Genomic DNA, 13,337 nt, shown 5'->3' with positions numbered 1-13,337 from the left:
ATCCACAGATGTTTGACCATATGTGCAGCAGACTAGTTCTGTATGTGGACTGATTAAGAAGATTTCACACAAGAAACCTACTGGCCTTAAAGACTAATATCTATCCCTCCCAGGCAGCATCACACAATATCTATAGACTTTATTATCATCACCCAACACCGCCGCGATCTCCACTGGCTTCCAGTCGAAAAAAGAATAACCTTCAAACTCCTCACCCACGCATACAAGGCCCTTCACAACACCGGACCTGCATACCTGAACAGCCGCCTCTCATTCCATGCACCCAAAAGACACTTTCGATCAGCCCAGCTCTCACTGACCACGTCCCTCTTATCAGTAAGACTAGAATGGGAGGAAAGTCCTTCTCCTACCTCACAGCAAAAGACTGGAGCCCCCTCCCCCTCCAGCAATCTCGCTCATTGCCCCAGTTCAAAGAACCTCAGGACCTGGCTTTTCGGGTGACCCCAGCCGGATTAAATTCTTGTAGAAGATACCCAAACCATCAGAAACAGACACTATAGGAATGCAAAACATTGTGTTAACCCTTTATTATCAGTTTAATAATTGGTACATATTTATTTATTCATTCATTCATTTCTTATATAATAAATGTGCTCAAAGGTGATTAAGAAAGTGATTGAAGAGTGCTCGTGAAAGAGATCAAGGGAAAGGCAAAAGTATAAGTGCCTATATACATTACATAAATCAAATTTATACAGATTCATACAAAACAAAGAGAGCCTGTCTGGAATTTACTTATAATACTAATTTCCAACGTCCTACCTAGAAACCTATATTATGGAGAAAAGTTAAGGCTCCTAATTCGGATCCCCGTACGTCCAGGGTTTAAATTTACACACACTGAGGTGAGTTTTTCCCTCCATTCTTCACCCTGTATGATTTATGTATTACATTTCGTTCTTGTCAATGGACGTGCCTTTAAATATTCCAAAACTTCCACGGATGGGATCCTTGTGAACTATCATTTATACTGATCTATCAGCCCCCAGGAGCCGGCCGGCCCTGATTGTTTGCCCCCCCAACCAGTCTTCGACCCGTGTTCTCTAGGTGAGTTTAACCACCTTTTAATAGTACCTTTCACAGATACTCTAATGATCTGTGAATTGATTAGATCTGGATCTCCCCCACCTTAATTGTTTTACAGGTTGCTCGTTGCCCTGTCATTAGGAAGACACCTGCTTAAGGAAATAATTGGCCTGTCTTCCTTTTGGGGTCGAAACGTCGACATATATAAATCACCTGTACCGGAGATACGATCTTCCTCTTGTGCTTCCTGCTCCCACTTCACATATGTGGATCCTTTAATGTATAATGTGTAATATAATGAATAGATTACCCATTGAGAGGGATGTTTTTAGACCTAAATCAATGGTGGATTGTCGCACTGTATGCAGTGAAGTGGGGTGCCATATCAGCGATTGAGGAATTTTGGTAACAGAGACCATATTTTTTTAAGTTTTCATCACTTTGTCAAATACTTCATACTATTTTATATGGGTGTCATCGATGCAAGCTGGCACCAGTTCATCTCCCTCATGAGTTCTATGACCTTTGACCACAACATGAACTCTTAACTCACGATACTGTACTGTGCCTCAGTATAACTAATTGAACTGAAACATTTTCCCATTGTCTCAATTCGCTGCACAAGAATAAAGAAGGGTTGGCCTGGTCTACTCTGAAGTGAAACATCGGCTGTGATTACCCCCAGGATGATTTACCTTTCAGGACTTGCTACCATGGGAGAAGTTGCTTTTCGCTATTTTTCTTTCCTAAACGCCAGGAGCAAGTGTGAGGGACAACCACTGCCTCATGTGGCTTTATGAATATGTTACTCAGAGAGTGTATCGAATTGTATGATCGTAAGCTCACTGGAATTCACGAAGCCCCAACTGACACTGGGAGATAAAATAGAGGAAGCCAAAATAATGTCAGCTGTAACTGGATTACCACATGTTTTCTTGGGGGACGACTGGTGTTAGCAGAAAATGTCATAGAAAGAAAATTGAAGCAAACCATATGGCTCATATTTACAGCAGAAGTAGCATGCTTTTCCTTACTCAGGATTATGAGTATATTGAGTAAGACTTGCACTGGAGCTATATTCCCACGCACAATAGAAAAATAATTCTCTAGCACCTTGTTAACGGAATCTGCTCTTTCTACTCCATGCAGAAAATGGAGCATGTAGTCCATGCACACTCAAACTATATTTTTATATATATATTTATATACTATAAATTGTAATCTTGGGCCTGAAGTATGAAGCCCAGTTTCATTCTAGGCAGTGTTTTGTCACCTGGTTTGCAACCCAGTATCATTTTATGTTGTGATGGCAATGCTATAATAATCAATTGCTTCACAAAATGTCCATTCACAGGAGGTCTCAAAAATTCATGTGTCATGAATGTGTAAAGTGGCTTTACTCAACTCCCTTTGGATCGCAAAGATAGAAGCCTACAAATACAGCAGACCTTAAGGCCCTAACAAGTTTTTCCTGCATATGAATGTTTTTTTTGCGCAGCGCGTCCACCCCTCTCCTCTTAAGGTCCAAGGGCTGCTCTAAAAAGTAAATGGTTACATATTTAAAGATGCATTTAGAATGCAATAGGTCTCGATTTACGCAAGTTTGAGCTATTGGCATTGTAAATGACAATGCCTTTTATTTATGTTTTGGTTTATCAAACATAAATAAGAGGCATTGTCATTTACAACAATGCCAATAGCTTAAACTCGCGTAAATGCAAGACCTATTGCATTTCAAATGCTTGTCTCTGGAATCCATGAGATGGGCAGAGCCGTATTCAAGTCAAATGATTACCTTGGCCTGCTTGGGAGAAGGGGGTGACACTCTCCAGATGGATGCTGTCCATCGAAACAGGGAACTGCAAAAATAAAACCTAGCACTCCGCTGGGCGTGACTACAGATTAAACAAGCCCCAGGCTGAAAAGGGCGAGGGCAGTGCTCCCACCACAGCATTATGCCAGCTGGCGGTGTTCTCAGTCGCTGCTGTCGACCGGCTTTGAAGCACTGTGAGGAGGAGGAAGAACTTGGCCGTAGGGTACAGTTTTGTTTCTGCCCCAAGGCAGCCTTAAGCAGAAGACATGAAAACCACCAACTGTTGCTGCCAGTGAGACTGCACCATACCAGGAGGACGGTGCTAGCTCTCCTCATATACGCTCCCATATCCCCCGGTATAACTTCCTGGCTTCAGTCCTGCATTACGCTGCTTTATCACACTTAGTTTAACTTTTACCAGTGCAGAATGTTTAAAACCAACTGTGAAAAGGAGCAGCAGGGGTGGTGTAGGACGGCGCGCGAGCAGAGGCAAAAAAAACAAGCATGAAAGGCAGCAAGGGGCGGGTGGTTGTGGTGAAGGGATGGTGCATGAGCTGAGCCAAAACAAAAAGTAGTGCACCAATAGTGCTTACGTGGCTAAAAGTAAACTGATCCATGCAAACTGGGTCAGTCGCCAGGGCAGAAACAAACATCCAAAAGGCGGGACAAAGACATCAAAGGGACCATTCAAAAGCAAGATTTTACATGGGGCACTACAAAGAACCAATTACAAGTGATGGGCGTGGCCACACAACACAGGTGGAATACACCATGCCTAGCAGAGCAGCGCATGCGCGCTGCTTAGGTTTGACCTAAAGATGGCATACATGGGAGCATGCAGTGGTCCTCTGGCTCCCTCTCTGCTCTCCATTAGACCCCCTCTACCCCCTCCAGACTTCACAAAGTTTAAGCTGACCTAGTGGCCAGCCTCCATTCTGCAAATTCCTTGCCACCCCAAGTTGGGGGTCAGTAACCTTTCAGTGGTTTGCAACAGCTAATGTGGTTGCTAACCATTGATTGATGCATTCTACTGCAACTCACAAATAGGAGGAAAACTCAAGCCCGCCTATTTGCGAGTTAGAATGGGCTGAATAACAATGTGCGAGTCAAAGCATTTTCGGACTCACAAAATGTTTTTTATGTATAGCATCCAGTGATTTTGTAGTAGTGAAGCCTGTGATTGGAGTCTATACCTCCTTTGCACATTCACATGAAAAATATGCTGCAAATGTATTCTTAAACTTATAACACTTTGGAAATATATATATTTGCTTCACTTCACCTATATTGGAACTGTATTCACGTTGCTTCGTTTACGATGGATCTATACTTCATGAATATTGGAATTACATTCCCCATAACCTGTGAGTGGAATTGTGTTTGTCTTACTTGTTGTTTTGCAATATTTTGCTATTCTATAGGGAGTTTTATTGTCTAAGCCAATACTCTTGTATCTTTTTACTTGTCCCTTTATCGTTCTGTGATACCTTCTAAAGTGTTCAGTCAAATTGTTAACTTGCTTTTACCATGCAGTACTAGTAACACACAGCAGTACTTCTTGCATGGCTGCAATTCTATGCCAATATGCGGGAATTGGCTGTTTTTACAACCTTAGCAAACTACTGCTTCATTCAGTTTACGAGACTGATTTTTGTGTATGGACTTGAAGATCAAATCTACTGGATTAAATTATGATACAAGGCAGCTCCAGGGCTCTCTTTTTGGACTCCACTGCAGTTGTCCGTAAACTGACCTATTCTTTCTGTCACATAATATAGGCTTAGAATGTGCTCTGGGCCATCCCTTACTCGTGATTGGATGGCGTTGTGCCTATTTCAGTAATTTGCTCTTATCCTGTTTGTCCAACCGTGGAGCATTTAGGTCTCCCAGTGTTCTGATTGGACGAGTTGTATCCTTCCACTGTTCTCTTAAGGGGACACTTTTTTTTGTTTTGATTTAAACACTCCACCAGTCTTCCCTGCTCTTTGTCGCGTTTTCCTCTTCCTCCAGCTGCATCTGTTTCCCCCTCACCCACTCTCCAATACTTCCTGCCTGGCTGAATTCTTCACCAAGCATTTTCTCTCTGCATGGAGTACTTGGTTGTTCATCTGTACTATTATGTCCAAGAGGCAGTAAAAGATTCCTAGTGATATGGGTGAAGCGGTTTGAAAGCTGCACATGCCCATTTTGCCTTCAGGATGCCTCACTTTAAAAACTGTAGACAGAGTAAAAAATGTCAAACTGCAAAAAGTATGAAAACATTTACAGGAAGGAAAAGGGATGACATAGAATTTGTTTAATTTTAGTCTATTTACTTTCCAAATCTACTTGAATATGACAAATTTATAAACTGTCTGTACTAGCAAGCACGGCGCCCAAGGTTTGCAACAGGATATATATTTTAAATCCTTAAAAGGTAGGTCATGTTCATGGACCACAAATAAAGAAATGAATATGGTCTTTTGGCAGAATCAAGCCTTGACAACTACAGCGCGGTGATAGCTTGCACCCTTTGAGGGAAAGATTCTTTAAACTTCCTCTGCTGAAACTAGCACGATCTGTGGCTGAAGAGCGAGTTCTGAGGCGAAGATAACCCTCATATTATTTACACACCGTGCTTGGCCACAGTCTTATGTCCCGTGGACGGAGGAAAGCAGGAGTCAAACATTAATAACTCCTGCCTTCCTGGGATACAATTTTAGATAATTTTGTGATTTCATGGATTGTCATCAGAATTGCAAGCACAGGAGTGGGCAGTGGTCCGAGATGGTTCACTGACTTACCTTAATACAGTCTGTGTGTCATTGAGATGTTCATGGAAAGTTAAACCATGACCTCAAGATACAAGCTAGTTCTTACTCGGTCATATTATAGGACAAAGGGTAAGATACAGGGCGATATTACGGCATTGAAGCGTGAGGTGCAAGAGGCAACTATCACTGATTGACGCTCACTGCAAGAAATTTACTACAGCGACAGGCAAGGTCTGTAATTTCCACAGTGTGTAGAGAGATAGAATAGTGGGATGATTAGACATATGCAATTAGGTCGGAACTCTGATACCTCCACCAGCCATCTCAAACACAATGTGCCACCTGCTGCAATTAAGATTGACTCAGTCCCCAGGGATACAACGAGCTGCATTCTGACATTGTGTGATCCAAAGCAAGATGTTTTACGACGTTCCCTTATATGTGAGGGGCTGCAGTCACGTGGCATCGTTATAGTAGCATTGGTGCCAGCTTGATTCATCAAATCTTGCTGGCTGATACCAGACAAGTGGTCTGGCTCGTTATTCCCCATACAGACGCGCCTCCTTTATGCCATTGTTTTATTGCCACTTACATCCATCGATTGCAGACCTGGGAGCATGGTGCAGATGGGCAGGTCAACAGCACCACCCACATCCTGACGCGAGCATGAGGACGAGGTTATATTGAAAAAATAAAATGGAAATAACCCAGCTTTATTACCATTTATTTTTCCATTCTGGGACATGGAAGGGCATTTTAACATGTGGGGTAACGCTTCTCCACTCAAACGGAGGAGCCGCCCCTGGAGAGCGCTGTGGATGGGCAGCCCCCTTTGAACTGATGTCTCCAGAACCTTTCTTCCCCTATCTCCGCTAAATTTCAAGAGGTGGCAGGTTTACGCCCCCAGCCTTAATCACTGGTGGAGGTGAAGCTGTATATGGCATGACTGCTAATAGAATGCTGATTGAAAACAGGAAACGTGATGGGCTCTGTTTCTAATAAGCTTGCTAATATCTAGGTATTCACTGATGAGCATGTTACAAAATATCTCCTGGAAAATTAAATGAGATCCAGACCCTTGTAGCTAATGAAGGGTAGTATCTCTTGTAGGAGATGAAAGCTGCGCCTAGAAGTGTTTCTCAGTCTGTAGCAGGTCCAAGTATTTCATGCCCGGGTAATGGACGTCGGGGCAGGTATGGGGTTCGTGGTATACCTTTCTCTGTGGGTCGCTGCCAGATTTTTGTATCACTCACACTCTTCACTCGCCACACCATGAGAGGCAACCATTAAACATAAAGCAGGTATCCGACAATTTCTGACTGTTTGCATATATGAGTCGTATTTTTTTTTTAATGGAATGGTAGCATAGAAGCTTAGCCCCAATTATTCACCTTTTCCAATCTCAGTGAAAAGTGTCACCTCCTCTAGAAGTTATAGCAAACGAAAGGACCTCCGGGTGGCAAAAGGGCTAGCTATGCCATTGGTTACCTAGGAGGTTGTTTGTAGTGATCGAGCATCATCTGTGGACTTTTGATGTGTGTCTGTTGAAATCACAATCTTTCCTTAAAAATCCCCACTTTTGTGAATGGTATAATGGTACCCATTTAAAACAGTGGCCACACGTGCGGGGCCCTATGAGTTTCGTAGCCTCTGGAAGCAAGGGGAGAAGGTAATGTAGGGCCAGGATCATGGTGCTGCTCTGGAAGTTGATGGGTAGAGTGAACTACTGGCTGACGCAATGGTGTTTTAATGGGATATTTATTCCTAATTTGCACGTTTCTCTGCCTACATTGCCACTGGCATGCATCCATACCAGCACACTTTGGGCCGCTTGGAGCTTGTATAATAATGATTGTTTTAAACTTCTGCATAAAGCACATTGATGTAGTCAGAGAAGCATATACTCCTCTCCACATAGACTGTTTTTTTTTAGGGCAAAGGGCGAAAATATTTTAACCTGTGCTTCAAGGATCAAATCAGCAACAAATATAGCACCTCTATTTTTTTGTAGTGTTAGGGCTGTAACAGACCTAAAGCCCAGAAGTTGTAGCAGTGCTGTGTTGGCAGATTGTGAAAAAAAATTACAGTCTCTATCCTGGCTCTGAAACGTTATAAAAAATATCTTGTGTCCAAGCTTTAATCAGGATTGAAGGGTCTAGTATCTCGACCCTACCCACAGATCCTGATATGGAGCTGAATATTCTCACCGTATTGGTGGTATTGTAGTAAATAAGGGAGCTGTTTAGATACTGAGAAGTTCAGCTTATGGTAGCACCCTAAAGAGCATTAGTCATGCTTGCATCATTCTGAAAAAAGAACCAAGCTTCACCTGCTGAGATCTGTTCTGTAGGACACCATGATCCACTGTGTTGAAGGCTTCTGAAAGATCCATGATCAAAAGAACAGCTTGTCCGTCATCCACAAACTTTAAAGCATCTTCAACAAAAACCCAACAAGGCCATCTCTATCCAATGCCAATGCCTAGACATGGATTGTAAAAGGGAAAGGCACTGATACTGATCAGGTACACCCTGATAACCACAGATATTTCAACGAGCTCAGCCAAGACTGGTAAAAGTTTGTATCACAAATCTGGCCTACATGTTGGAGTCTAGATTATTTTCTTATGTTTGGATCACCAGAACAAAGGAGCTTGGATTCACCAATGGAGATATTAATAAGGGTGCAGATCAATGGCAGAATTAAAAAACCAGATTGATTGTCAGTCGTTCTTAAGGTTGGACAAGAGGTAAGTGATAAATCTACTGTGAACACAATAGAAAGACTATAGATGAGCCCTGCTTCCTTTAGGAGAGTATGTTAAGTTATGTTATAAATGTATACAGCGCACGAATACCAACGGTGTCTTGGCGCTAACAATCAAGAAGTGAGCTGGAGCACTATTCATCAAACAACCAGGTCTTAATGGCTTTCCTGGAAGATAAATCAAGGAGGGAAGATTTCTGATGGTAATAGGGAGGGTGTTCCAAAGCTTCGTAGCCCCCATCTTAAAACTTCTACCGCCCCAGTTTGATTTAAAAAGTCTCTGAGAAAGTATCAATTTTGCCCCTTGTTATCAAAGCCATCTGTTTGGAGAGTACCAATACAGTGACCGCCTCAAGAACTGAGGACCGGTACCATGTAGTGCCTTATATGTATAGGACAGAGACTTGAACTCAATACAACTTTTGACTGGTAGCCAATGCAGACTCCGATGTTGCTTTCCCACTGATTGAAATTTGGGAGTCCCGAGTAGCCTTGCTGCCGCATTTTGCATCATCTGAAGCCTATGTAGTTGCTTCTTGGGTATACCGAGATATAGCTCATTGTAAAATCCAGTTTGGAAAGGACTAAAGATGAAACTACAGTTTTCCTGCTTTATGGTGGAATCAAAGGTAAGGTTTTCCTTATCGTTTTGAGTATAAAGAAGCTGGATGATGAAACTGTCTTGACTTGAGCTTCGAAGTCCAGTCTCTCATCTCTCACCACACCCAGATTTTTGTCTTTAGGGACCGGGATCGGTGCTGTTTCCAGGTCATCTGGGCACCAAGTCGGAGACCAAGATGGGGAGTAATTACTGAGCAGTATTACCAGTCTTCCCTGAGTTGAACTTAAGGCAGTGTGATCTCATCCATAAGTTACCTGCTATCATGCAGTCCCTAAATCTTTTTACTGGCGGTAGGGCATTTTTACAGATGGACACGACGATTTGAGTGTCATCCTCGTAGGATGTTAGTGCCATCCCGAATGATCTTATTAATGCCGCCAGTTCAGATACATATACATTGAAGAGCGTGAGACTTAAAGAGGAACCCTGTGGTACTCCACATGGAAGTATGAAGGACGGAGAGGTGTAGTCGCCCAGAGCAACTGAATGTATCCTATCAGCCAATTCCTTTTCTGAAATACCAAGAGAATTCAGATGGTTAAGCAGCGTCTTATGGTCTACTGTGTCGAAAGTCGTTGACAGGTCGAGCAGGACAAGAGCTGCAGCTCGCCCTGCGTCTAATACTGCTCTAATTTCATCTGTGGCCTTTATTAGGGCTGTTTCTGTGCTATGTTCTGACCTGAATCCAAATTGAGACTCATTCAGCAAGTTGTGCTCATGCAAGTATGATGTGAGCTGGTTATTCATTACTTTTTCAACCAACCTAGCTGGAAATGGAAGACGCGAGATCGGCTTATAGTTGCCTGGGTGTAGTGCATCAAGGTTAGATTTTTTTCAAAAGGGGCAAAATTGAGACCCTCTTCCAAATAGAGGGAAACACACCTTCTGTGATCATTGAATTAAAAATGGAGGTTAAACTTGGGCCAAGGATCTCAGGGGCTTGTTTAAATATCATAGGAGGGAGAGGATCATGGGTAGAGACCGATTTTGTTTTTATAATATGAGCGGTTATCTCATCCACGGGTACTGCTCTGAATTCTGAGAAGGTGGGAGCACTCGGGTATTGTGATCTTATGGTGTCATGAGTATCCGATTTTACCCTATTATCAAAAGTGGTATAGATTTGCTCCACTTTGCATTTGAAAGTGCTGTGCTAGTGAGTTACAGAATTCCTGAGAATAATGTTTCCCCTTTCTTTCGGGTGAGGGGGGGGTATAGACAATTTAGTCACCACCATACCAAAATTAGTGGGCATGACTGGGCAGCTAGTAGTCATAGACTGATTGTATTCTACAGATCAAATTGTCTCAATCAATAAAAAAGAATCTGATCTTGACAGAGATTATGTTAGTAGATAATGAAGTTGGATGAGTCAGGGACTAAATAATTTGAACAGCCCCCCAAATTTCCGAACTGCATTTATTAATGGTTTAGCCCAAGGACTCTTTTTGACTGATTAAAAAGCAGCCTTATTCAGTTTTAAATTATTATTATAATGGAGTTTATGTTCTTGCTTCTAATCTTTTAACCACCTCGCCTCAAGCCTGTCTCAACTATTTAAACAGTTGTTTGAGGCATTCTTTGCATTTTCTATATAGATTTTCTCAAATTTGTAATATAATTGTGGGTTTCTCAGGAGATCTATGATGTTTATTATTGATTTGGAATATACCTTAATGTGTGAACTGAGTGACCTACTTGGACTTAGTGTTCAGAACTTGCTAAATAGTATGATATTCCACTCGCAGTTTGGCATCTTCTCTTACACTCGGCCTCCTTCATGCTAATATGCGCCAATATCTTGAGTAGTTTATTGGTGACTACTTATCTACGCCATCCTGATTTATGGTTTGTTTCTAGACCGACCAGTACTTTTTGTGCTAACCGAGCCGAATTAAATGATCAGCTATACTGATCTATGCAGTTGAATGTCTTCAAGATGCCAGTAGCAGAAACCGTGGTTTCATTCACTTTCCTATTATTAGGAATGTTTCCCTTTTAATTCTTTTTTTATGCGTAGCTTGCATGAAACCCATGCAGGGCGCATGTGTTATCCTCTTGTATGATCACTTCTACACCACTGCAATGCATTAACTTGTTTTTCTTTGCCTCCGACTACAAAATTTTTTATTTCTGGAACAAAGCAACCATATTTAGCCCCATGTGTGCTACATGAAAAAATTAGGGAAACCTGTTTGCACAAGATGTAGTAAAGACTTGCATCGCACTGCTGAATTTAATTTCCTCGTCTTTCATGCAGAATGAAGAATAGTCCTATATCTGGCGCAGCAGTATTGCTCTCTTGTGCAGACAGAAGTACCGGGGTGTCCAGCATTAGTCTTCTTGGCTACATTCATGCCCGACGAAGAATATGCACATAGGATAAAATTACATAGATTAAATCTGAATATGAATCACTCACATAATCGCCCACTGTCATGAAAATACGGCATAGATCCAGTCTTTGTGCACTAATGTTGGACAACCTGCTAGTAGTCGACATATAAAGCTAAACTAGCTATGTTGGCATTTTAAGCAGTTTGTTAGTCCTCTCACTGATCAATAAGTAGGATTTTATTTTTTGTCTTTCAGGCTGGTGGTTTGTGAGCACGGCAGAAGAGCAGGGCTGGGTCCCTGCAACTTACCTGGAGTGTCAGAATGGAACAAGAGATGACTCTGACATTAACACCTCGAAAATGGGAGAAGGTACAGACTAGCCTTTTGGAGACTTATACCATTCAGTAATTACTTGTCGATTGTGCATATGGAATTGTGTAGTCTTCGCGCCCTCTCGTCTAGCCACGTTGAGCAGGCGATATTATGCAAGTTAAATTAAACCGTATCAGGATGCTAAAAATTGAGTGCTTGTTTTGAAGTTAATATGCATATCAATGTGCTAAGGGGATAAGCAAACAAGAAAAGGCTTTTGTACCATACTGCAATTCCATAATGTTAGTTACAAACTTCACCTTTGCTCAAGCTTGGAGCAATTGATAAACCATATAGTTAAACCCAGCAATACGTACACTCAGGACACTGCGGAGGGACATCTCCACATCAGACATGACTTACTCATTGAGGTTTATGTGTGGCCAACTCCTTTACAGTTAAAACAGGCTGAAGGTGTCCCTTTCTGAAAGAGATAAAAGCCCTGTGTTCGGGTCTACGGCCTCCCACAGCTCCCTGACGTCTACCTGTAGTACAGGTTCACGATATGGACAGGAAAATGACCTCTGGAGAGTCCATGTGTTTTTGCGCCTTATATAAGCTATGTTTATTTGCTACCCATCTCCTTTGCCTGTTCAATGGACTCGTGAGTGAAGCTCCCCCGGCAGGCCTGCATACCCATTCAGTCTTGCCAAGTATCACACTTCAGACGTGACACTAACGCATTTCAGTGTGGTGCTCCGCATTACCGTACTGAAATGCATTGTCACGCATAATGCATAGTTACTGTCTCAGGTGTACATGATGGCTGCAAACGTGAGTGTGGCAGCTCGCTGCAGGCACTGTCTGTGGTCTGCCTGCGCCAGCGGGCTGCTTCCGTGGTCTTGAGGCAGTGATCCCAGCTAAGCTATGGCCTCAGCTTACCAGTCCCAGGCTCTCTGCTACAATGTATCACCCATGGCTGCGGTGCCGCTTGGCTCTGAGTCAGCCTGCCTGACGTCACTTCCTTTGCCCAATGAATAGCTAGGGCTCCGCGGGGTATGTCACATCCTGCTGGCTCTGAGAGCGGGGAAATTATTGTTCAGTAACTTGAAAGCACCAACGCGGCCGTAAATAGTTATGGGGCAGGCAGCGCTGTTGCTCGCACATGATTGCCCGGCCACACGGTGCTGCAGGCCATTATAATAAAGGCCGCTGCAGCATTTACTTAAAAGTTTTGAGCCGGCCGCAGAGAGAATTGTGCAGTGACAGGTACGGAGAGCCATGACTCACCGTCACTGTCAGGTCCGCCAGGTCTCCGTGAGGACAGCAGCAGCCTGGACCGAAGTATAAGGCAGATTGCCGTGGGGGTATCTCACTCATGGCATGAGCACCCAGCAGCCTTCGTTGCAGTGCAAGTCACCGTCTGACGTGCCAATCACGCAAGTTCCGGCTGAAAATGATCACAGTAAGTAGACAGTTAGTTGATTCAGACACTTGCCACCCTGTTTGTCAGTGTTAACCACAATATGGTGTCAGTGTTAACACAATTGTCAATATGGTGCTGGATGAGGCAGGATCTGGAGTCTGAGACCCTCATGCTGGTACCCTAGCCCTCATCATTGCTTTCAGTAATAATTGTGCCTGTCGGCCGGGCTTTCAGCGCTAAGCCGGAGCGTCACTATCAGCA

At 43.0% G+C, this 13,337-nt stretch overlaps 1 protein-coding gene across 5 annotated transcripts in view; it reads left to right on the top strand.

The window, feature by feature from the left end:
- Nucleotides 1-13,337, top strand: part of SH3PXD2A (SH3 and PX domains 2A) — an 868,884-nt gene that overhangs the window by 765,624 nt on the left and 89,923 nt on the right. For all 5 annotated transcript variants that reach the window (XM_078643704.1, XM_078643703.1, XM_078643706.1 and 2 more), the window contains one exon: nucleotides 11,594-11,707. In XM_078643704.1, coding sequence (XP_078499830.1) covers nucleotides 11,594-11,707 — 114 coding nt within the window. The remainder of the gene's footprint in view (nucleotides 1-11,593; nucleotides 11,708-13,337) is intronic.

Source organism: Lissotriton helveticus, chromosome 5_1 (genome assembly GCF_964261635.1).
Source record: "Lissotriton helveticus chromosome 5_1, aLisHel1.1, whole genome shotgun sequence".
NCBI classification, from domain to species: Eukaryota; Metazoa; Chordata; class Amphibia; order Caudata; family Salamandridae; genus Lissotriton; species Lissotriton helveticus.
This window is presented reverse-complemented; position numbering and strand designations above follow the sequence as displayed.